The sequence below is a fragment of the Natrix helvetica genome, assembly GCF_964273705.1.
Source record: "Natrix helvetica genome assembly, chromosome: 4".
Lineage (NCBI taxonomy): Eukaryota > Metazoa > Chordata > Lepidosauria > Squamata > Natricidae > Natrix > Natrix helvetica.
Genome location: NC_138550.1, coordinates 21,997,345 through 22,023,144, shown reverse-complemented (window position 1 = coordinate 22,023,144; position 25,800 = coordinate 21,997,345). Strand labels below are relative to the sequence as shown.

General features: G+C 39.3%; 1 protein-coding gene across 6 annotated transcripts in view; it reads left to right on the top strand.

Annotated features, from left to right (window-relative positions):
- Positions 1-18,120, top strand: part of SPATA13 (spermatogenesis associated 13) — a 100,019-nt gene extending 81,899 nt beyond the window's left edge. For all 6 annotated transcript variants that reach the window (XM_081950194.1, XM_081950192.1, XM_081950190.1 and 3 more), the window contains 7 exons: positions 1,830-2,015; positions 3,852-4,031; positions 4,969-5,201; positions 9,888-10,017; positions 12,018-12,390; positions 14,154-14,228; positions 16,794-18,120. In XM_081950194.1, the coding sequence (XP_081806320.1) occupies positions 1,830-2,015; positions 3,852-4,031; positions 4,969-5,201; positions 9,888-10,017; positions 12,018-12,390; positions 14,154-14,228; positions 16,794-16,975 (1,359 nt within the window). In that variant the 3' untranslated portion in view covers positions 16,976-18,120. The remainder of the gene's footprint in view (positions 1-1,829; positions 2,016-3,851; positions 4,032-4,968; positions 5,202-9,887; positions 10,018-12,017; positions 12,391-14,153; positions 14,229-16,793) is intronic.
- Positions 18,121-25,800: the final 7,680 nt, after the last annotated feature.

The window sequence follows — 25,800 nt, the reverse complement described above, 5'->3', positions numbered from 1 at the left end:
TAATTATTGTTTCATCTGTGAGTTTTTGTCTTTTTATTCCCAAATATTGTTTTCCTTGTGTGCAGGCATTTAGTTTTTCCAAATTGCTGATTCTTAAGAATATCATTTTTTTTCTTCTGCTTGCAGGAGAAAATCATTAATAAGTAATGATTTCAAAAAGCATATTGTAAAGGCTAAATAGGCAATATAAAGGTTAAGAGGCTCCACTGTTGACAGTAAGTTGCTGTTAATTGAAATTATTCTTGAGATCACTTGTATCTTCCTATTTAAAATGCAACCTTTCCCACACTGATTTTTAGCTGGTAATATGTAAAAGAACAGCTGGACAGCCTGTGACTCCAGAGCACAAGGAATTCCTACTCTATTTTATAGCCAAGAAACCATCTCAAATTGCTCCAAGACAGTTTTAAATGCAGATAGTTCTTGATTTACAACCATTCATTTAGTTCAAAGTTACAGCGGCAGTGAAAAAAGTGACTTATGACATTTTCCCCCACTTAGAACATTTGCAGCATCCCATAGTCATGCGATAAAAATTTGGATGATTAGCAACCAGTTGATGTTTATGACTGTTGTGGTGTCCACCTTTTGTAATCTTCTGACAAACAAAGTCAATGGGAAAGCCAGATTCACTTAACAAATGTGTTACTAACTTAACAACGGCAGTGAACAAATGTGGCAAGAAAGATCGTAAAATAGAGTAAAACTCATTTAACAGTTGTGTCATTTAACAACAGAAATCTTCGATCAAAAGTCAAGGACTACCTGTACTCGGTTCTCAATGGAACATTTTTATTTTACAAATAAATGGGAATAGATGTTTTAACATCTAATCAGACATATATCTCTATTGGTAACTCCCTGAGGTCATGATCCAGTTCTGCACAAAACTGGAATTGTTGAGGCATCATGCAACAAATCTATAAAGAAAATTCTATATCTATCTATCTATCTATCTATCATCTATCTATCTATCTATCTATCTATCTATTTATCCACCCACATACATATGCGCGCGCACACAAGCGCACACAGGGTGGAAGGGAGCTTTGAAATGAGTCTAAAAATAGTAAAGGAAAAATTTTAAGAATAATAAGATAACATGAATATTGCCATTGGAAAATAAGGGAGTTAGAGACAAATCAGTCTTGAGAACTGAAAACTTACTTCTGAAGTTAGAGTGAATGTTAGTGTAATTTCAATTTCTATAAGAATAAGGATAATTGGATACTTCCTTAGACTAGATTATATTTGCTCACTTTAGTTTACTATTACATATTCTGTGCAGTTACATTGCCTAATAACTCAAATTCTAGGCAACATACAAATAAAATTAAATTCATAAAATATAGTAAAATAGTAGGAGAAATTGTATAATAGTATCAAGGTTAAATGAGTAATAAGAATACAGGCAACAAAATCACAATAAAGCTTGCAGCAAAATCAACAGTACAGATACCTAAAACCAATAAGGTAGTTATTAATTTCTTAGAAAATGAAAATACCTTATTCACTTGGCACTAAAAAGACTAGAACATGGATACCAGGTGGAATTCTCTAAGGAGGGCATTCAGAAATGCAGTAGCACAACTAAAAAGGTCATATAATCCCCATCATGTTATTTGGCATGATTATTTGTAGGAAAACTTTGATAAAGATTATAGAAATATGGTGATGTGGGAGATAATTCTAGGTATATCTAGGAAAGATACTTAAAAGAATTTCAAGTACATTGCCCTATTATTGCTGTCATATTTCTAGAATGCTGTTGGATATAGATATGCTTTTTCAATTCAATTGTTTGATCTTCATTCTTCTTCTCATTCTAGTTACGAGTCAATCAAGAAGAATCTGTAGAATACGGTAGTGGCCTCCAAGATGAAGAACCAAATGCAGATCCTGAAAAGCATCGCCAAAAAATAGCAGAAAACAAAGATCAGATGAGAACCAATGTAGTTCAGGAAATAATGAACACAGAGAGGATTTATATCAAACATCTCAAAGACATCTGTGAGGTAAAATATAAAATAATAATGTAACAATGGAGAAGGAAAGAGTCCAACTTTTGTCTCAAAGAGTCCTCCAAAATAATGATGTGGTCCCGAATGAAAAACACCATCGCAACAACCTCTTTGGACTGTACCCTTTCCTGTGATGTGGTTTAGGCTGATTCACATATCCATGTTGCCCCAGTTACAAGTATGGGCTGCAGTCCATATTGTACTTCCATCCTTTTCTTGCTCCCCACATCCAGACCACTGAGAGGGCAACCTTCCCCTGTCATCTCCTGTTATATATGAAATTAGTGTTTGAGAAATTGTGATGTGACATAAATGTTTTATGAATTTATTTAGTTCCTGGTCTATTGATGGAGATTGTTCTGACCTAGACTTCCCCAGAGCATGAAGCAAACTCCTTGTCCAATTAAAAACCCCTTTTATTGATTTACTGTGGATTCTGCTCATTCACATCCAGCAAAGTCTTTCAAGGGAGGATTTACAGTAACAGACTTGGAGAGCTGACAGGCTGATATCTTCAAAACTTGGCAAGGAATCTCAAGAGAGTCACAAACCAATTAAGAGAACGAATTGTCTCCTGCAAACTCCACTCCCCTTTTGCTCCTCTTTTATTTCCTCTGGGAGGGGCCATTCATCATCCACCTGTGGCCTTACTCCCAAATCGACCCCTGTTCTTTAGCTGTTCCCTTCGTCTGGCAACTCTGTGCATGTGCACACTGGGAACAGGCTCCAGCTGTTCGTCTGCCTTACTGATGTCTGACTCTGAAGGCAGCTGATGACTGGTGAACAGCTCTGCTCCCCTCTCTGCCTCCCAACACAAAGCCCTCATCAGAGTCTTCCCAGACTCCAGGACCTGCCCACGTTCCTCCCCAACCTCCTCATTGTCCGAATGCTGGCGGACCACAACAGACATTAGGCAGGAAGGTATCAAGTATAAGGGTGAGTCAACTGGTTGAATTTATGAAGAAATTCTGTCAATAGAAACCACAAGGCACAGGGTCTTTCCTGGCTTGGATGGGAGTGATAATGACGCAAGAGAAGTCTCAGCAAGGTTATCAGGTCCACGAAGAACGCCAGGTTATTTACTCTGGATAAAGTCATTTCCAGCAGGTTTGTACATAGGACTCCGTCAACATAAGTCTGCAGTATGAACAAAATAGAAAAGAACAGAAGAAAGTGGCAGGGAAAGACAACATGGGCAAAGATAAGAAAGGAACTAATAAGTCAATGCCATAATAACAAATATTTATTATAAAATTTGAAAAAAAAATCCATTTTGCAGAATAAAGGTTGCTGGTGATCCTGACTTATATTTCATATTTTTGCTTTCTCTCCACCGATTCTGTTCCTATCAGCTGCTCTTCTGATCACTTTCCCAAGTAAAACAGACACTGACCTTTTTCTAAATGTTTCCTTAACTTTGTTTTAAAAAGATACAGGAAGGCATTTGCTGCTACTCACAGAACGTTGCATTTCTTTGAGCAGAAAGCCAAGTTGTGAGTCCGTTGTAGTATTGGACTCACTTTTCTTGCCCTAGAAATATAATACAGTTGTCTGGGAGCAAGTTGAAATGTGTTGTCCAGATGTTGAACTAAAACAATTGTTACTTCCTTAAAGTAAATTAATTTGGTAATGCTGCAGAATTCGGTCCCTGTGTATTGACTTTGAGTCATGTAAAATAATTATTCCTTACGAATTCTACAGAATTATTGCAGTAGACAAGTGAGAAAATGTTACAATTGCCATTCTTTTAGTGTACAGTGATAGAATGCTTATCTTCCCATTTTTATTTACCCTGATCAATATTAAGACCCTTTTGGTTGGGTTTTTTAGGGATACATTCGGCAATGTCGCAAACACACAGGAATGTTCACTCCGGCCCAGCTAAGCACCATATTTGGAAATATTGAAGATATTTATAAATTCCAAAGAAAATTTTTGAAAGACCTAGAGAAGCTGTACAACAAAGAAGAGCCCCACTTAAGTGAAATAGGATCCTGCTTTCTTCAGCATGTAAGTTGGTTAAATATCCTCCTTTGACTAAGTAGTTCAGTACAAGAGAATTCGGTGAACTGGGAAACCTATAGTGAGATAACAGCGCAGAATTAATGTCAGCATAATTCAATAAAGTTTAGTCAATTTTTCAGATACATTTTCTGAAGAGGCAAAGGTCAGCATGAGTAGCGGGATGATTATGTAAAAAGAAGCAGGACTTGGGGATTTATAGTAAGTATATTTTAAGGGTTATACCATGTTATAGTATTTCTTATTTCCAAATGTTAGAGAACTGTTAAGAGAACTAGAGAATATATTTTCAGTAGTTTTAACCAGAAGGGGCGGGGGTGGGGGAGCTGTATAAAGGGGGCTTATCAGTGATGGGATTCAATTTTTTTTACTACCGATTGTGTGGGCGTGGCTTGGTGGGCATGGCAGGGGAAGGATACTGCAAAATCTCCATTCCCTCTCCACCCCACCAACCTGCTTTCGAGCTCCATTATCCTGTTTAGGGTAACAAAAGAAGTTCCAGCCGATCAGCTGGGACTCAGGAGGTAGCGAATAGATGGGGGTGTGGCCAGCCAGAGGTGGTATTTGCAGGTTCTCTGAACTACTCAAAAATTCCGCTACCGTTCGCCAGAACCAATCAGAACCTCTTGGCCTTAGGCTGCAAAGTTTCATTCATTCTGGGTTCTGCATGCCTGACTGACTGCCAAGCTCAATGGTTCATTTGTTGTCAGCTCTCTGAGAAACCATGATATTGTCTCTGTGCCTTCACAGGAAATCCAGGTGTCTTACACCTCAGTCCTCTTCTCTTTCTCCACTTTGAAACAGCTGCGGAATTGCAAAAGCAATTTCTACAGCTTGCAGCTTATCTGTGCTTTTAGTTTTCCTCCTTCCAGCGGTGAGATATTTTAAAATTGGTGTTTTGTATTTTTTTTGTTTTTGCTTTTAGCAAGAAGGATTTGCGATCTATTCTGAATATTGTAACAATCACCCTGGAGCCTGCCTTGAGCTCGCCAACCTGATGAAACAGAGCAAATATCGCCATTTTTTTGAAGCTTGCCGCCTCCTTCAGCAAATGATTGACATTGCCATTGATGGTTTTCTCCTCACCCCTGTTCAGAAAATCTGTAAATATCCCCTGCAGCTTGCTGAATTATTAAAGTACACCACTCAGGATCATAGGTAAGGCCGGTCGGTTAGGGTTTTTTCCTATGGGAACATTCCACATTCAGGTTAACTTCTATCCAATCCCCAAGAATGCTTGCAGAATATGATCAAATACTTACGAAAGCAGCCATGATTTGTGCCATAAACATTCCTCCTGTTTTTCATGTGTAACACGCACACGCACAAACACACACAGGGAGACCTTCAACTGCACCCTTGCCTTTCAATTTTTCCAAAAGCACAGCCTTAAATTCGTATGCCTTCTTCATATACAATTCTCAGTGATAGCGAAAAGAAACTTGTAAATCATTTAAGAAGTAGGTAAAATTGTTAAATTGTGCCAAAATGGTAATTATGTATTTTAACTGAGACCATTCAGTTAAATTGGACTGGGGCGCAGCACATGCAGTCCATAATACCCTAGTAGACGCTATCCATAGAATTAAATTTTAAAGTGGAAATGGTTGGATCTCGTAAAGTTTTTGGACAAGAATGGCAAAATCCTGTTAGATTTCAGTCCTTTTGCAAGAGACCTATTGAGATGCTAGCGGTTTTTTGTGCAGTGTGACAAGGGTGATGATCCTGTATGGTTTTAAGCAATTTTATTTAATTGTGGAGAGGGGGATCCTCAAACTCTAAAAACATAGTTGAGTTAGCCTTGCATCGTCCTAGACTGACACTTTCCAGATATGCTGGACTTACAACTTCCAGACTTTGCAACCAGCACTGCCAATTTTAGTGATGGATTGAGGAGCTGAGGATCTCATTTCAGAATTACAACTTCTTGTAGCTCCCATGCAGCACAGTCAATGGGTGGAATGCTGGGACTTGTAGCTACTTACTAAGGTAGGAAAGATTGATTCATGAACCAATCAGTTCTCCACACCTCACTGAACTGTTTTCTAATTCTCACAAACTGAATGGAAATTACTAGTGTGAGAGAAAACGATGTGTTGGGTAATAAATTATGATTCAGAGTTTTAATACTTTTTGATTACCCAACATGTCTGTTACAAGTTCTGCTATTGTGAATGGGCTGAAAGTGCATGGACTGAGTAATCCAATAAAGAGGAACTTGCTTGATATCCGGCTTTTCAACCTAGAGCTCTCAAGATAGGCTGGATGACAGTTCCCATCGCATACCCATGACTTTCAAACTTCATGCCTGTATGCCTCTCTTATCCGGTATCTTGCAACAGTATACCATATTTTTCAGAGTATAAAACGCACTTTCTTCCCATAAAAGAGGGTGAAAATTTGGGTGCATCTTATACTCTGAATGTAGCACCGCCCACCCGCCGGCTTCTGCACATAATGTTTTAGACTTGTTCCAGGCTGAATGGATTGCCACAGACCATCGCCCCTTCTAGGACTTGCGTTTTTTACCCCTGTGGCTTGCGTTTTCAGCCTCTGAATGCTCCGTTTGAGACCCGTTGAAGACTGCGGGGATCACCAGAGCACATTGCCGCCTCCGCGCATTATGTTTTAGGCCTCCGCACGCCCCATTTTTGGCCTCTGTGCGTCGCGTTTTCAGGTGACGATGTGCAATCCCTGGAGCCTTGAATGGGTCTCAAATGTAGCATTTGAAGGCTGAAAATACGCGGAGACCGAAATGGCTGCCCAGAATAGCTGCTGCTTTGTCTGATCGATTCCGTGCTTCGCCTGCTTTACTCACTGGAGGTCCCTGCAATGATCAGCTATGTTTTTGAAGCTGCATATCAGCCCCAACATGCATGCTCACAACCAGCGAACTAGTGTGCTGAAGCTGACCAGGCTTTTTGCTATGGACACTAGCCAGATGAATATCGATGGATGCTGGTAGGCAGAGGCAGAATTGTTTTCTTATTTTCCTCCCCAAAAACTAAGGTGAAAATACTCTGAAAAATATGGTTTAATCACCCACCTCCTACATGGACATCGCAGCTTGAGGAAAATAGGAAATGTAATCTAACGCAAACTAACTCAGGACCTCTCCACACATTCTACCTTACCAGTAGAATGAAAATAAAAATAGGTAACCATGCAAGGAGAGAGTTGTAGTTCAGGGACAAGGTCAGTCCTAGGTATACCCTAGTAGTACCTTTGTGATTATTTTAATTGGAACAATCTGCTTAAGGTCCTCAGGCTGTGGTGGCGAACCTGTGGCATGCAGAGTCCTCTCTGCGGGTGTGTGCGCCTTTGCCCCAGCTCAGTTCCACTGCTCATGTACGCATGCCTCCCGCCAGCCAGCTGATTTTGGGGTCTCTACCACACATATGTGGGTGGGAGGAGGGCGCATGCAGGAGATGCGTGCATATATGTGGGAGGAGGGGGTTGTGTGTGCATGTCGGGGGGTCACGGGGGGGGTGCCCGTTTTTGGTCCCTGGAGGCTGCAGAGAGGCCTATTAGGCCCAAAATGAGATGCACCCCCCCATGACCCATTTTTGGTCCCAGGAGGCTGTAGGGAGGCCTGCAAAAAAGTTAGCCATTACTGCCCTAGGGAATTATCAGAGCTACAGAGGTCTATAACTTTTCAGTCACTGAGCCTTCTTGCATAATATTATGCAGTGTCCTACCATCAGGGTTTTTTTTAAATTGCTAGTCAGAGTTCAGCACTCTTTTCTGGGAGTCATGTGAGAATTCACAAGACTTCCGTTTTCCCATATAAGCTCATGGAATCTGAGTCAAAAATGGTGGAGTCTGGTGAGTTTAACCATCGTGGGAGATTTTGACACCCGTGATGTACAACATCGTATCGTGTTTTTTTTTGCGTTTGCGGTGCCAGGGTGGGCATGGCCTGCGCATGATGCATCTGGCCCACAGCCCGCCAGTTTCACACCTGTGTTGTAAATGGCCTGGCTGCAATTTTGCTGTCTCCCTGACCTGTGGATCAGGTCTCTAAAACGAATGAGGCAAAATGGCAACTTTGCACCGTTTGAAGCGTCCGCTAGCAGCAGCCGAGAAGCTCAGTTTTATGGTCTTTCCAGTTAATTGCAAAAGCACCCTTGTGGGAATCATACAGCCTTTTTTTACGGGACTGTTATCATGCCGGATGAATCATGCCAGAAGTAACGTAGGCTTTATTTTGGGAAATCTTTCCTACATTTAAAGGTGGTTTCAGAAATTGCTCCATAGGCACTCTCTGTTTCCCCCCCCCCCCCCCAACGAGACTGCAAGCTCTAATCTCCATTGTAAAAGTGCTCAGACAATGAGACAGTTAAGTGTGGGGGTTCCTTAAAAAAATCAGTTAATATGCAACCTGGACAGGAAGTTGCGGTGGTTATCTTATAAACCCTTTTGGCTATAAATCCCTTTCAACTGCAGCTACACTCCAGATAGATAGGAGTGAGAGAGATATTTGTTCTCTTGGTTTCTTCATCTCCCACTTTGTTCTTTGGGACTAAGAAGATTCTGCCTTGAAGATTCTGAAAAGAGCTTTGAACAGAAAAGGCCCCAGCCTTGCTTTTATTGGCACCCCCAGGCTAACAAAGGGGTTGCCTATTAGAGCCATTGTCTCTGCTGTGTGGGAAGATCCCATCATGGTCCTTGTAGAAATGGAGTCTCCTGCCACTCTCCCCGGCTGCCCACAAATCTCTGTGTGAATGTACGTAATGTATGTCGGAGAGAGAGGATGCTAAAGAGACTATAGATCCTTCCCTATAGGCGTGGTATTTTGTAAGGCTATTAAGACCTTGCTGTTTCAGCAACCCTTTGGAATTTGGCAGGTGGCATGATTCCCTCTTGGAGGAAAATGCTTAGTGTGATGTGTTTTTTTGGGGGGGGGGATGTTTAAAATAATTATTTTTTCCTTCGTTATACTGATCGTTCCTGTGGTTTTTGCTATTGTTTTGACTTTGCCTTTTTTAGCTTGATTACTGAATGAGGTAGATGTAAACTGCTCAGGATCATTTTTTTTTTTTGTCATTATTAGTGTAGGATTATGTAAGAGATTCTCAGCCATCCAGGTCATGGTTGTCTCAAAGGTGCTTTTTCAGGAGGCAACTGGACTTTCTTGTTGTTGTTTTTTGAAGACGTTTCGCTTCTCATCCAAGAAGCTTCTTCAGCTCTGACAGAATAGTGGGGAATGGAAGGATTTATCTTCCTTGCAGACAGCTGGTCATTTGCATCCTTTCAGAGGGTGGTTGAAGCACTTGGAGGTTTATCTGTTTCCTCAGGGTCACCTGAGCAGCACTCTTGGCTCCTGTAGTCTGCAATTTTTCCCCCCTCTTGAAATCCATTCCTACTTGCACACCATTCAAAGGGTGTCCATCCCAAATTGTATAGCTAAAAGTATGGGTGAGCAGCAAAACGTTTTTGAAAGAAAAAAACAAAAAAGTCCAGTTGCCTCTTGAAAAAAAAAGCATCTTTGGGATTAGAGTAGGACAGGGGTCAGCAACTTGCGGCTTTGGAGCCGCATGTGGCTCTTTCATCCCTCTGCTGCAGCTCCTTTTTGCTGGTCAGCTCCATAATTGATAGAGCTTTCGGTTAGGACAGGTAGAGGAAAAAGGATGCCGCGCTAGGAGGAGACTCTATGGTGGGGGAACCCGACTTCTGTTTGGCTCCAAAATCGAACGGGAGGTGGGTGTGGGGAGCTTCCGGTTAAGACCTTTGTTGCTCTTTGAGTGTTTAAGGTTGCCGGCCCCTGGAGTAGGATATCAATCTAGAAAGTGAATAAGATGCATCCTCTGCCGGGATTGACCAATATCTTTCTTTCTTTGACAGTGACTATAACAATATCAAGGCAGCATATGAAGCCATGAAGAACGTTGCGTGCCTCATCAATGAACGCAAACGAAGGCTGGAAAGTATAGACAAGATTGCTCGCTGGCAAGTCTCCATTGTCAACTGGGAGGTGAGAGGACATTGCCAGTCGTTTTTCAAGCTTGAAGACCCAGGGTTTCTCCCAACTGTTTTAAGCGGGTGTTGTCTTATTTTGTGCCATTTCCGCTCTGAAAAGGTGTTTCTTGATTTCCATTGTGGTGATTATGATTTACTTGAAATTATTAATTTAATTCACTTTCATTTTTCTCGCATGATTCATTGTGGCTGATGCCCTAAAAACAACTCAGCTACACTACATTGTTAATGCTTACCCCAAAAAAGGCTTCAGAAAAAAAATATATATAAGGACAGGAAAACCATGCTAAACCAAGAAACAGTGTTAGAAACTTAACTCCATTATCTAGTTATTTAGAGATTTTACAGTGATTCTCATGGCAACTGGGTGTTAACTTAGTTTTATACGTGAAATTGAGAAGAGGTGAAGTTGGACTCACTGTGAATTGGAGTCAATGTACGTTTTTCCTTTTCCTGAACACTGGTTACTCTTTCTTCACTCTCTAACATTTTGAGGACATAAATTGTACAAAAGAGGCATTTTTTTTACTTGACTGGGCTGTCCTGATTTTTAGTTGTTTCTGGTAAAACAACTAAAAAACAACTCTGGTAAAACTGCTGCAAGTAATCTCATTGAACAGGAAATGGCAATTTAGAGGGCCATTTTTTTTTAATGTCTCATTTTTTGAGACAGTTTGGCAATCATAGTCCATGATCCGGGAACATCAGGCACTATTTAGGAGTGTAATAATATCTTGAAATTCTTAGGTACTTTTCTGATGACCCTTAGATTGGAGGGATAATTTGGTTTTAAATCCAATGCAATTATGTATACTTAGATCAGCATTCGGTAAGCATTTGAATCAGCCTGTTTAATTCTGTTTTGGAGAGGTCAGCTACCATTTAAGGCCTCTGCACATATTGCTATAACTAAAACCAGGTTCACTAGCACAGTCACAAACTTTGAAACAGAGAGAAAGAGACAGAGGCAAAGACCAAGTTTTTTTCAGTAGGAAAAAAAATTTCCCTATGTAATTTTTATTTTATTTTTAAATCAAAAGAATAAAAACAGAAAATTTTGAAAGAGAAAAGTAAGAAATGTAAAGAAAAAAGTGCAAAGTGAAATAGAAAAGAGAAAGGAAGAAAAGAAAAAACGTTGCTGCAATTACACTTAGATTTATATTTTATCCTCCTTTCTCTAGGGTTAAAAGGCATAAGGTTTTAAGAGTAAGTTTATGCCTTTTAATAAAAATATTAGGCTGAAAAAGTGCCACTGAACTCTTGATTTTTGTCTAGCCTAGCTCTCCTCTTAAGTGACTTAAATAATAATATTTAAAATAATATTCCTTGTTTTAGTGACTTAAGATAATAGCTCCAGACAAGTGAATAACAGAAGAAAAGCTTATTTCCCACCAAACACCTTAGAGCAGGGGTGTCAAACTCATATCATCAGGGCAATGTCACATGACATATTGGAACTCCCCCCCTTTGCTAAACTGGGTGTGGGCGTGGCCAGCACATGACACATCCGGCCCACAGGCCGTGAATTTGACGGAGTATTTCCCCAAGGGTCTCTGGCAGGGATAGATACTCTCTCTGGCTGTTCTTCACCAGGAAATAATCTTCCAATTCTTATGTACATAAAAGGCCATTCTACTGGCTTAAATGGAGGTGGGGAGGACAGAGAAATGAGCCTCCTGTCTTGTAACTCTTAATGTGTTGATGATACTTAACATCAATAGCTGGGTGACATCTAGCTCTATGATTTTTCTTTGGGGATGGGATGGAGTCTTCCCCATTCTGGTAAGGGAAGATTTTGCTGTATTTGCTGACATAGGGATTAAAAAAAAAGTATGGCAAGCAGTTCAGGATTGGTGGTTATCATATTGGAGACTAAGTCATATCATAAAGAGGAATAGAAGATGAATTATTTATCTGTCTAACAACATTCTTGGTGCTGATAAAGTTTAATATCTCCTTTTCATTTTTTTATTTTATTTTTTGCAAATGCTTTAGGGGCAAGACATCTTAGGCAAAAGCTCTGAATTAATCCACTCGGGAGAATTGACCAAAATCTCCAAACAAGGCAAGAGTCAGCAAAGAACGTTCTTTCTTTTTGACCATCAGCTTGTGTTCTGCAAGAAAGATTTATTGAGAAGGGACATGTTGTATTACAAAGGCCGGATGGACCTGGACGAAATGGAAGTGGTCGATGTTGAGGATGGCAAAGACAAAGACTTCAATATCTCTGTAAAAAATGCTTTCAAAGTTGTAAATAGCGCTACGGAGGAAGTTCACCTATTTTGTGGGAAAAAGCCAGGTGATAAAAAAAAGTGGCTGGAAGCTTGTGCAAATGAGAGAAGACGAGTGCAAGAAGACAAAGAAATGGGTAAGAATAATTATCTTTTGCTAACTGAAATCACTAGAATTGGAAAATTGGAATGTTTTTCCATTGCACAGTTTCTCCCACGGTTCAAGGTGTTGTGAGATTGCAGCATTATTGTGTAAAAACTTCATGATTTTTAAAAAAATTTAATTTGGCTATGATTAGATGCATTTGTGGTTAGAGTTGTTTCATCAATGAAATGGCTTTACTGATTTTTTTTTATTAAAGCCAAGATGCAATATTTTATTTCTGATGTGGTTTTGGTATCAGTGGATTCAAAAACTACTCAGAGTTGGGTGGCATATACATTTAATATCTCTCTCTCTCTCTCTCTCTCTCTCTCTCTCTCTCTCTCTCTCTCTCTCTCTCTCTCTCCCTCCCTCCCTCCCTCCCTCCCTCCCTCCCTCTCTCTCTCTCTCTCTCTCTCTCTCTCTCTATATATATATATATATGTGTGTGTGTGTGTGTGTGTGTGTTGTGTTACAACCCCTGGTATGCCTAAATATGGGAGGGAGCTCACTCCTCCCTCTTTCTGTCCTTTTGGCTCATCACAGAAAACCATCCAGGCAGAAACCCATATTTTTATTTTTAATGTTGCCTTTTTATATTTGTGTTGTATTTATGCTGATAAAATAAAGGGAGACTAGTATAGATCCATTTCGAGCTATTTAGCTCTCATCAGCTAGCCATGTGGCATAGTGGCTAAGACTCTTGCCTAGTGTATAACACAGCCCAGGTTCGAATCCCAGTAAGGGTATGGCTAGCTGATGAGAGCTAAATAGCTCGAAATGGATCTATACTAGTCTCCCTTTATTTTATCAGCATAAATACAACACAAATATATATATATATATATATATATATATATATATATATATATGTATGTATGTATGTATGTATGTATGTATGTATGTATGTATGTATGTATGTGGATGTGTCTATGTATGTTACAGCATAATTCTGGAATGCCTTGAGTAATTCCAACCAAGCCTGGTACACAGTTTACTTACTCTCTGGAAATAAATACTGTGGGGGTAAGACACCCCTAATACCCCTCGGGGGGGTGTTCTGTTAAGATACAGCCTGTTGTGCCTTAAAATGGTTTCTACTGTACTGCCTTAAAATGGCTTCTACTGTACAGTGTTGTGGAGTTGCCATGATAACGGCTTCACAGTACTCCATAAGGGGGCTCCCTCTGGTAAGGGGATAAATCCAACTTTAGAAATTGCGGTGAAGTTCATGGAAGGAAGGTGGAACAAATAAATACCCAGGCAACACTGGGTTATCAGCTAGTTTTAAATTATAAACAACTTTTAAATATGTTATGTACCATTATGTACTATTACGACTGAAAACAGATCCAGATTCTTGGGAATAATTCCTTGTGATCTCCAGTTATCTACTTCATTTTAGTGAAACTGTTCTGGACTGACAAATCAGCATTATTCTGAATCAAAACATTTGTCCATTTTCTCAGTATTCTCTACACTGAATGGCAAAAGTGGCTTGTTTCTATTTTTCAGATGTTACGACATCCTTGTGAAAATGTTGAGAATCGAAACTGAGCTTTTTTATATGTAAAGTCTGTGCTCTTTTGTTAAACTGCGATGTGTTTCATAAGAGACATGTGTCTCCTCTTTTGAAATTAGATCCATTAGCTAATTGTTACTTAGTGATGCTTTTTATTGAACTTTGCTTTAACAACCTATTACACTCCGATTCTCGAAACAGCATTGAAATTTGTATCACTTATTCTTCAAATGTAGGAATGGAAATCTCAGAAAGCCAAAAGAAGCAAGCAATGCAAAATGCACGGAAGTCAAGACAAGGGAAAATGAAAGGTGAATATTTAAGCATCATCCCCCACCAGGACCAAACACTGGTTCACTCAACATGCATTTCCTTTCAGATGAATAATGCTGTTTTCTTGGGTGTTAAGTGTATAAGAGGGTGGCACATAGACCAGGCAATATAGATCCAAGAGGTTAGATTTTCCTATGCTTTACTAGCTGGATATTGGCAAGATATCACTGCTGGTTGTTAATCATAATTAAGTATATATCATTATTTTCATAAGTACATATCTGTAGATACAGGGCAGTGGTGGGTTTCAATTTTTTTAGAACCTCTTCTGTAGGGGTGGCCTGCTTTGTGGGAGTGGCTTGCTGGCCATGTGATCGGGTGGGAGTGCTTCCCAGTCATGTGACTGGGTGGGTGTGGCCAACTTGTAAAATGTGGTGAAATTCACTTAACAACACTCTTGCTTAGCAACTAAAATTTGGCTCAGAAACTCTGGCATTTGAAGCACGCAAGTCTTAAAGCTGCCAGGTTACAAGACCCTTGCACCCCTAACCCTTTAGGAAAAAAACCCCAGGGGTGTTCAAACTTGACAGCTTTAAGACTTAATGACTTTAACTCCCAGAATTCCTCCTCTCGCTCTTCATCTTGATTTGCAGACGGGCGGGGGGAGGGAGTTGGAACTGGTTCTAAACGGCACTGTAGATTTGTGGAACCTCTTCTATAGAAGAGGTTAGAACTGGCAGGACCTAGTAGCAGAACAAGTCAATGAACCATGTGCTGAACTATGACTCCCACAACCCACTCACTGTAGTTGTTAATATACTTCATTTTCTAGGTCCATGATGGCGAATTGATGGCATGCGTGCCCAAAGTGGCACACGAAGCCATGTTGCCTGGCATGCACAGCCCTGCCTGTTTGTCTTCCAGGTTTCTGGCAGGCATGCGCACGTGGACAATCAGCTGTCTGTGTACATGGCAATGCCAAAAACCGGTGTGTGCATGTTCGCCAGCCAGCTGATCGTCGGGTGTGCATGCGTGCTAGAACCCGGAAGTTTGGCTTTTCCGGAGCGCAGCCCCAACGAGCACACACGTGCATGACATTTCCACACGAGGACTTAAAATTTTCGCCATCACTGTTCTAGGTTTACACAATAATTTTAGCATAATCTAGTGTGCTCTGTTTGCTTAATTCTTTATGCACAAAAGAAATTAACAAAACATCTATGAATATATTATGTCTTTAGAAGATTTGGTTGTTTTAGCCTCTATTTGGATCCTGCTTTCTGAGTCAACCAGGTGTGTAGTTCTAGGAAAACTAAAGCAGTGGTGTCTCAAAAAACATGCTATTTGAGTAGAAAAGGAGGCTTCCCAGTTTCCCTTTTTCTTTTGTCCCATTGCCTCACCAGCTCTCTGACATCTTTTTCTCCATCTGCTGTATACTACCATTCTTAACACAATTATTATTGCTGGTTCTGTTTGGGTCTTCAATGTGATATTTACAAAATAAGAAAAATAGGAAAAAATAGAATAGCAGAGTTGGAAGGGACCTTCTAGTCGAACCCCCTGTTTAGGCAGAAAACCCTACACCACTTCAGACAACATCTTCTTAAAAACTTCCAGTGTTGGGGCATTCACAACTTCTGGAGGCAAGCTGTTCCACTGATTAATTGTTCTAACTGTCAGGAAATTTATCCTCAGTTCTAAGTTGCTTCTCTCCTTGATTAGTTTCCACCCATTGCTTCTTGTACTACCCTCAGGTGCTCTGGAGAATAGTTTGACTCCCTCTTCTTTGTGGCAACCCCTGAGATATTGGAACACTGCTAGCATGTCTCCCCTAGTCCTTCTTTTCATTAAACCACACATACCCAGTTCCTGCAACCGTTCCTCATACGTTTTAACCTCCAGTCCCCTAATCATCTTTGTTGTTCTTCTCTGCACTCTTTCTAAAGTCTCAACATCTTTTTTACATCATGACGACCAAAACTGAATGCAGTATTCCAAGTGTGGCTTTACCAAGGCATTATGAAGTGGTATTAACACTTCACGTGATCTTGATTCTATCCCTCTGTTGATGCAGCCTAGAACTGTGTTGGCTTTTTTGGCAGCTGCTGCACACTTCTGGCTCATATTTAAATGGTTGTCCACTAGGACTCCAAGATCCCTCTCACAGTTACTGCTATTGAGCACGGTACCACCTCTACTGTACCTGTGCATTTCGTTTTTCTTGCCTAAAGGTAAAAACTGCCTTTTTTCACCATTGAATTCCATTTTGCTAGTAAGCGCCCAGTGTTCAAGTCTGTCAAGATCCTTCTGTATCTTAAGCCTATCTTCTAGGCAGTCTAGCCATAATGAGTGAACTGTTGTGGACAGCAAAGGGAGTTGGCTCCAATTTACCAATTTACCGAGTCCCTTTGGGGAGAGGGGGCGGTATAAAAGTCTAAATAAAAGTAAAGTAAAGTAAAGTAAAGTACCATGCATCCTGTTTAGTTCAGGAATAATGGTGAGACTGCCCTTGGCCTCAAATTCCTACTCCCTGATGTATAACAGAAAGTGTCACGTGAACAGCTCCTGAATTATGATCTCTGTATACTGTTTTCCTTCTACAGGTGTCCGCTATAATGGATGCCCAGTGCCACCACTACACCAAAGTTTGCATCCTATCCATCAGCGTCATGTTACAGTGCCCACCAGTATTCCACAGCAGCAGGTGTTTGCCCTAGCCGAACCAAAGCGGAAACCATCCCTTTTCTGGAACACTTTCAACAAACTGACACCATTTAAGAAATGAACAGCCCAACATCCATGGCCTGAGAGGCCATCTGGAAAAGGTGAACGGTTTGCCAGCAAAGCTTTGGTTGGTCCGGTTGGATAACCTGGATTCTGCCCTGGAGTGAAGATAGTGGTTGATTTCTGATTTTCCACCGTAACCTTCATTGAGCAACCTGAAAAAGATGTGGTTTACTGAAGGAGAGAGTTGAATGATCTGAAATGGATGCGGTCCTGAATCAATAAACAGACTGATGGGGAGAATTGCTACTTGACCACACTAGCAAATTGCTGCTTTCTCAGAAAATGCCATGTGCATATGTCACCCTTGTACCAAAGGAATGGTTCAAAACTTTTAAGTCATTTTGACAGGCTTAATAGTGAATGGATTGGTCAAATTAAAGAACAGGAAGGATAGCTTCTCCGCCTTTGTGCAGAATTTGGCAACGGTGGTTTCATCCTTCCTATGGCTCTTATATCATCAAGTTGCTTGTACTGAGAAAACTGCTTAGTTCTTCCTTATTTGTCTTTGTTTGCTGTGTTCTTCTGTTAAATGAGACTTAAGACTTCCTCCAAGGCACATTCATGGCAAAAGGAAGAAAATGTGAAATCGGTGTCATAAACATATATTTTTATATGAAGAAAGTCCCCCTTGGACACAGGGTGGAGTCTTACCAAAAACGGTATTTTGCTGTACGCATTTCTATTCATCAAGAAATGGATTTCATTTTGCTAGCTCTGGCTCTTGGGTCTGTGAAAACTGCATCATTGGTTTCCAGTGTGCCTGCTTGTACTTTATGAGAGAAAAAAATGAAAGTATTTCTTTTTCAATTTTAGGAGTGCCTTAAATGGCACCAATGCAACTATACAAAGATAAGGATATGAAAAAGCAACCTGAGAGAGTTTTTACTCAACCCCACAAATGGACTCATTCCATCTGGGTTTCTTACAAAATTGACTTTAAGTAAGTTCCAAAATGATCTTTTTTTATGTGGTTGCTCTTATGTGCATCAGATAAAGCCAGAAGAGGCTTAGCAATTCTCCCTTTGGCATTATGTTAAGAGTATCCAACAAACACTAGGACCATCTGGTGACATTAGAAATGAATTTTGATTAAACTTGGTTAGAAACATGGCCTATTTATAGACTATTAAAATGATATGTCCTTGTTTTGATTTGGTTTGTTCTCTCCTGTGAAATGAAATTGTTTTTTTTAACACGGGGTTGCTAAAAATACCCTCCTTCGAGACAACTGCCATCAATTTGGGTTTATGGCATGCTCTTGGTCACCCCCTCTGTTGTAGTCTTACATTGCTCATTCTTACTAGTAAAACTCTGGATCTTGAAAATAGGGTGGGTATGTAATTAGCACTAAGCCAGAATGGATGTGTTCAATTTAGTCTGTTACAGTAATGCTGGCTTTGCAATTTGTAAATCGTGGCTCATGCCTCAGTCCGTTGAGCATACCAGCCAATTCTGATTTAAACCTTGGTTTAAACAAGCCATGGTTAACAAAACTACAGTTCAGAGTAATACATAAGCAACTTATGGCAACAAAAACGAATTCAGGGATTTTTATATTATTTTTGTTACAAAGGTTGGGGAGTTTGGGGGTGGGTTCTTTTTTTTAAAAAAACTATCAGCCTTTCTAAATAGGTTGGACTACAATTTCTTAGCCAGCTTGGCCCAAAAGAAAGGGTAAACTGTATGAAGAGCTATGGCTCCAACTAGGTAAGCTAAAATGTAAAACACATATTTGAGTCCGTTCCTCAATAGAAGTTTAGAAAGCAAACCATTTTGATTGAATTGTAACTTACATCTGAACAGATATAGCTAGGAGAGGTTGCCCATCCAGCTAAACTGCAACATTTTTCAGTCTCTACTTCAACAGACGTGCTTCAGTATTAAAGACTGAACTTAGGGAGATTCAGTAGTTAACAGTAACAGAGTTGGAAGGGACCTTGGAGGTCATCTAGTCCAACCCATTGCTCATGCAGGAGACCTGTATTAGGGATTTGAACCGCCGAACTGCCGAACCTTTCTGATCAACAAGCTCAGTGTCTTAGCCACCCAGTCAGGGTAGTTTCAAAGTTTGACTTCATTGTGCCGTTGTATGTACGTATAGGGGGCACGGTGGCTCAGAGATTAAAGATGCTGAGCTTTTCAATTGGAAAGTGGACAGCCCAGGTTTGAGACCCAAGTGCCATGTGACATGGCGAGCTCCTGTTACTTGTTCCAGCTCCTGCCCATCTAGCAGTTCGAAAGTATGCAAATGCAAGTAGATAAATAGGAACCATTTCAGTGTGAAGGCAACAGTGTTTCATGTGCCTCGGCATATAGTCATGCTGGCCATATGACCATGGAAATGTCTTCAGAACAATGCTAGCTTCCTCAGCCAAGCAAAGGAGATGAGCACTGTGCCCTACAGTCGGACACAACTGGACAACTACCTTTATTACATATAAGCACACACGGTGTTATAATGAGTTTTAACAATTGACAGTGTCAGCAATAGACAATAAAAAACTGATAGAATGAAAATGCTAACACAAGGTGTTGATTAGTTCTGATTGACTTTATAGTTATATTGAAAGGAATTGGTGAATCTTCATTTTTAACACATTGAAATGTCCTTACTAACAAGAATGTTTAACTATGAACAGATAGTTTTAATAACAAGCATGCTACATGTACATACCCTGTTTCCCTGAAGATAAGACCTTACTGGATGATAAGCCCAATCGAGCTTTTGAGCACATGTGCTAAAATAAGCCCTCCCCTGAAAATAAGCCCTTCTCTAAAATATTTAAATGCATGCGCAGCTGGTCCCTGTCATTTCCCGGGGGAGGGGAGGGGGAACATGCCCCACATGCACCTGCCATCCACGCGGAATGGCCTTGTGGAGGCAGATCCTGCAAACCCTAGCTACTGCGCCCCTTCTCTTAGTGGCGGCCACAAAAATGGAATGGAATCCTGCATTCAGTTTTGGTCGCCATAATGTAGAAAAGATGTGAAGACTCTAGAAAGAGTGCAGAGAAGAGCAACAAAGATGATTAGGGCACTGGAGGCTAAAACATGAAGAGGTTGCAGGAACTGGGTATGTTTAGCTTAAGAGAAAGAAGGACTAGGGGAGACATGATAGCATTTGCAATGGTGGAGGTGTTTGGGAAAGGCAGCAGGGGAATGGGGGAGGGGATGGCAGAGGAGCTGCTTTCAAGCCACTGGAAAAGATATCCAATCCAACTTTTGTGTGTGGGGTCTAAAAATATTTGAAACTCAGCACTGTGTCAGTGCCTCACCAGTCATAAACCTCACTGCACGTCACTGCCTCCAGGTATGCTGGATTTTGAGTCTAATTCCAAAATAGCATTGGCACTGGGTTAGAGAAGCTGAAATTTTAATTCACCTGGAAAATACTCGGCCAGGAGGACGATGCCTTAAAATAGTTTTGATGCTCAATTTTTCATTGTGCTCTTCATACTTAATTTTGATATTAGCCTTTTAAGGTGTAATTTTTTTAAATGTAGTAGTGATATCCTGTTCATTATCTTCTTAGTTGCCTATTTGGTTTGAACAGCCTATGTTTTGCAAGAATAAGTATTGAATGAATGCACAAGGTGAATTGGCTATGCAAGGCCATTTGAATTTGTCTTGTATCATACAGAATAACAGAGTTGGAAGGGACCTCGGAGATCTTCTAATCCAGTGTTTCTCAAACTTGGCGACTTTAAGTCCTGTGGACTTCAACTCCCAGAATTCCCCAGCCAGCTATGCTGGCTGGGGGATTCTGGGAGTTGAAGTCCACAGGACTTAAAGTCGCCAAGTTTGAGAAACACTGTTCTAATCCAACCGCCTATTCAAGCAGGAAGCCCTATACCACCTCAGACAAATGGCTGTCCAACCCCTTCTTAATAACCTCCAGTGTTAGAGCATCCACAACAGGGAAGCTGTTCCATTGATTAATTGTTCTAACTGTCAGGAAATTTCTCCTTAATTCTAGGTTGGTTCGCTCCTTAATTAGTTTCCATCCATCTTGGGAGCCAGCTAGATATACCTCCTATTCAATGCATGATCTCCAAGAACACTTTTTACTCATCCAACCGTAGTCTGGGGACCCCAGAGAAGGGGAACATGCCAAATAATATATTATATCCCTCTTGGCCACGTATAAACCATCTTAGTAACTCAGCTCATTCCTTTAAAATGAACATTTTTTTAAAATTTGAAAAAAATCATATTTTTGAAATGTGCCCCCAAAATTGTGTCTTAACAATTGGGACTTGTAACAAAAGACTATATTTTAGATGGCTGACCAGCCATTTTTCGTTTGGGGCTCACTATGCTAAAATATTTTTTGTTGTAGTTGAACACTGTAGGGGGTATGGCTGGGATAAGGTGATGTCATCCAAAGACAAGTGGATTTATTACCATTTTAGCAGGTTGAAAATCAGGCAAAAGTTTTCTTCATAGATGCATTAAGTGTGTTGGAAGTTTTAGTGTATCTATTTCCTTTTATTTACCACCAAATATCAAAAAAGTCACAGTATTTTACTTATGGTGCTTTGCAGCCACATTTCAGTACTGTGATTTTGAGAGTATGAGGCATAGGTTTTTCTTCCTCTAATCATAATATCAAAATAGCCATATTTCTCTCCAATAAGACCTTCTTCTCCCCATCTCACTTTTTTCTATTTCCTGCCGAAAAAGATATGTTAAACATGCTTTAAATCCTCTTTGCACTGTTTAAATAGAGGGACTGCTATTTATAATTACAGGAAGAGATGACCATTTCTATTGGTACTCTTAGTTCAGGATGAGAAGTTGTGAGGGATAGCTGCTATTTTGTCTTGACAAAAGAGAGAGGATTAAAACAACATTCTCTATTCTCTGCATCTGCCCAGTTCCTTTTCCAGTAAATACTAAATTTAGTGGTTGAAATGAATACAATTCATTGAATTTGTTTTGTAGCTGCACTGATACATTCTTCAGAAAACCTTCAAATGTTACAAAGAGGGAAATCATCCCATTCATATTATGAAAGAATAATGCTATGCTCAACATTTTGCTTGGCAAGCTGTTTTTGTTAATAGTTTTTGCAGCCTAATTGTGTACTGTATGAAGGAAAAACTTTTGTAGCTTGCAAGAGTTTTTGAAGAGAGAAAATTATTAGGTTTTTTTCAATATTAATAATAATTTGGCCTGGAATACTACAAAAACCTGATAGGAATGATCATAGTTTAGATTACTACAAGTACTCTTGTAAGCTGTTTATCCTAACAAATTAAGTGCCTAACATTTCCTGAGTAATATTTTATTGTCATCTGCTGATTAAATTATAAAAAGCCAAGTTAAGGTTCATATTTGTTCTCAAGCTTTCTACTTTTCACCTCACGCCTTACCCAAAGCATATGAAGTTCTATACATTTTTCTCCAGAAATTTCAATTGTCTTACATTTAAAAACCCTGATTTCAAAAATATACTGCTAATAGCACACAACTCCCATTTCAGAAACAGAAAGGCAAAATGGGCATGCAAATTTAACTAATTAAACATGACACTGGTCTAATTAAAGTATATTTCAGAATGTTGTGTTTCCAATTGATAATAAACTTGGCTTGATCAGAATTTCAAATTTTAACTAGTGTAATTGATTTTAAAGCTGTGTACCAATTCCACCCTACATTCAGAAAAGTGGGTGTTGAATTTGATTGTTGCTTGATTTAACTTCTTAGATACCTTCCAAAGTCTTTGTCACAAGAAGGTGAAAGCATAAATTATTATAATGAACAAAATTGAATACCCAGAATCCATATTATGGATTTCTTATATTAAATATTGTGCAAACCTTGAGTTCCCGATTTTATAGGATCAATTTCTATAATTCAGGACACAGTAGCCATGCTGGCTGTGTATGACAACACCTGGGAAATTAACTGATATGAAGACTGAAGGCCATTTTTACACAGCATCTTTAATTTAATCCTAGATTAATATGAGTTCTCCTTGTGTGAATAAACTGAAAAACAGAAAACTCTCTTGAGGAAGAGAAGTGCCAAATTCTGCATCCTTTATTCATTAGTAATTTATATTTTAACAAGAAAGGGGAACAATATTTCAAATTCAAAATATGTCTTAAGTTCCAATGAGTTGTTCTGATTTATGGATTCTGATTTCCCAAGGTGTTCTGACTATCTTGGAAGTGTCTTGGATTCAAAATGAGACATTCAAGTTCACAACACGATAGAATAGTCAAAACAGCACTGGAATATTTGAATTCTGCTGGAACGGTTTTCTTAAACTAAAAACCAATCATTTCAAACTCAAAATGGAAGATGTTGAGCTCAAAACACTTAAGAGGCCACTACTTTCTTCAAATAAGTTAACTAGAGGTTATGTTCTCATGAACTAAACTGAAAAGTTTGGCTAGTATTATTATATAGTATATTGCCATCTTATTCCATCATGGGCAGCTCTTAAGTATCATGCAAAACTTTCCAGAAACCAGAACTTTTAACTTAAAATAAACCTTGGCTATAAAAGTTGTATTTTAATATTTTAAAAAGTGAAGAAGTTGGTTGAAAGTTTGTTGGTGGGGACATTTTTAAAATATATATATAGTGTTTTAAATTCTAACTTGGAGTGCCAGCCAAAGGATCTTAGCCATAATAAAACAATATTTTTGCCAATTGCTTTTTTTCCTGTGTACATGAGTTTGTTTATAAATCATGCAAATTATTAATAGGTGTACAAAGTATTCAGTTTGTATCTTTTATTTTGCAAGTGTTCTGTGACTTTTTTCTTTCATACAGTTTATGCTTTCTGCATGCATACAGGTAGTCCTCGACTTACAATCAATTGTTTAGTGACCATTTAAAGTTACAGTGGCACCGAAAAACGTTTGGAGTTATGACCATTTTTCAGAATTATGACCATTGGCAGCATCCCCAGGGTCACGGGATCGAAATTCAGATGCTTGGTTACTGGCGTGTATTTATGACAGTTGTACTGCCCCAGGATAATATGATGATCTTATGCAACCTTCTGACAAGCACAGGCAATGGGGAAGCCAGATTCACTTAACAACTGTGTTATTAACAACTGCAGTGATCCACCTAACAGCTATGGCAAGAAAGGTGAACAAATAGGGCAAAACTCACTCAAGAATTTTCTTGCTTAGCTTAACAGTGGGTATTTTGGCCTCATTTGTGGTCATAAGTCGAGCACTATCTGTATTTGTTTCAGCCATAGGTCGTGGCTTTATTTTCAAAAGGGTGTGGAACTGAAATTTAATGTGTATATGTGGGCCCTTCAGCCTGCTATGTATTTGCTGTAATCCCTCTGGCCTGATTTATCTGCATTAATATGTTATGTCAAATGTATTTTCCTGCAATGTATATAGAAATGTACATTCCTCTTACTGTCTTCTAACTTTATATTTTAATGTGCATAACATTCACCAACAGTGTCTTATATAAATGTTACTGTACAGTTTATTTTGTGTGTGTGTTTTTTCACAGCGCATGAAGTGAAAATTTAAAAATGGAGTTTATTGACAGCAAAAGGAAAGTGCTTTTATTTATTTGGCCTACTTCTGTTTTCCAAAAACTTTAAGAATGTTCTAAATATTCATAGAAATGCATAGTGCATAAACATTAAGTGCCTTATTTGCCATGCTCAATTCAAAATGAAGGGGCATACATTCTGCATTCTACATTAATATCGCTACATTCACATGTTATATTGTCATCATTGCTTTTGCCTAAACATGACATGTAAATCCCAGCATGTGCTCTATACTGTGATCTGCAACTTAATGGGTTTTGCGAATTCAGCCAAGTGTGTTGTTTGATAATCTACACTTAAACTATATGTTTATGTGTGAAAGTGACTAAGAAAGGGATAGGAACAGCTTGAGTTTTCACTAAAATTACTCCTTTGTCAATACTAACACCACGATATAATTTCACGGCTAATAATTTGCACAAGAGGCATTGCTTCCTGGTATCAGATGTGGATCACTGAGTCTTGGGGCTATTTTTAAATATATATATAGGTGAGTTGGGCTGAGAGAGAGAGTAACTGGCCCAAAATCATCCAGTTGGCTTTCACAAGATCATTTACAGCAGGGGTGTCCAAACTTGGGAACTTTAAGACTTGTGGACTTCAACTCCCAGAATTCCCCATGCTGGCTGGGGAATTCTGGGAGTTGAAGTCCACAAGTCTTAAAGTTCCCAAGTTTGGACACCCCTGATTTACAGTAAGCCATAAGACAAAGTGGGTTGTTCAATTAGGTGTACATATTCTATTTGCTGCATTCTACTCACAAACAGTACAAGTGACATGTCAGGCACCGAAGAACACTGGGTGAAATGGGAGGGACTGCTCTTAATGCCACAACTCTTGTTTTTTTTTTTTTTTTGTCTTCTTGCTTCATCCTGCACTTGAGAACTCACACTCAGAAGAGTTCTGGAGCACTCTTTCTAAAGAGTTATTTATGGGCTTATTTATTTTAGTATATGCTGTCTATCTCATCACCCAAAGCAACTCTTGGTGAAGAATGGAATGGAATTAGAATTAGAATTAGGAGTGGAGTGGAGTAGGATTAGATTAGATTAGATTAGATTAGATTACATTAGATTAGAAGGATAGAATAGAAGAATAGAATAGAACAGAATAGAATAGAACAGAACAGAATAGAAGAAGCAAAACAGCAGAATAACAGAATAGAATAAAATAGAATAGAACAGAATAGAATAGAATAGAATAGAATAGAATAGAATAGTGGATATGAAACAAACTAGTAGAATATGATAAACTGGTGTTCAAAAATAACTTCTAAGGTAATT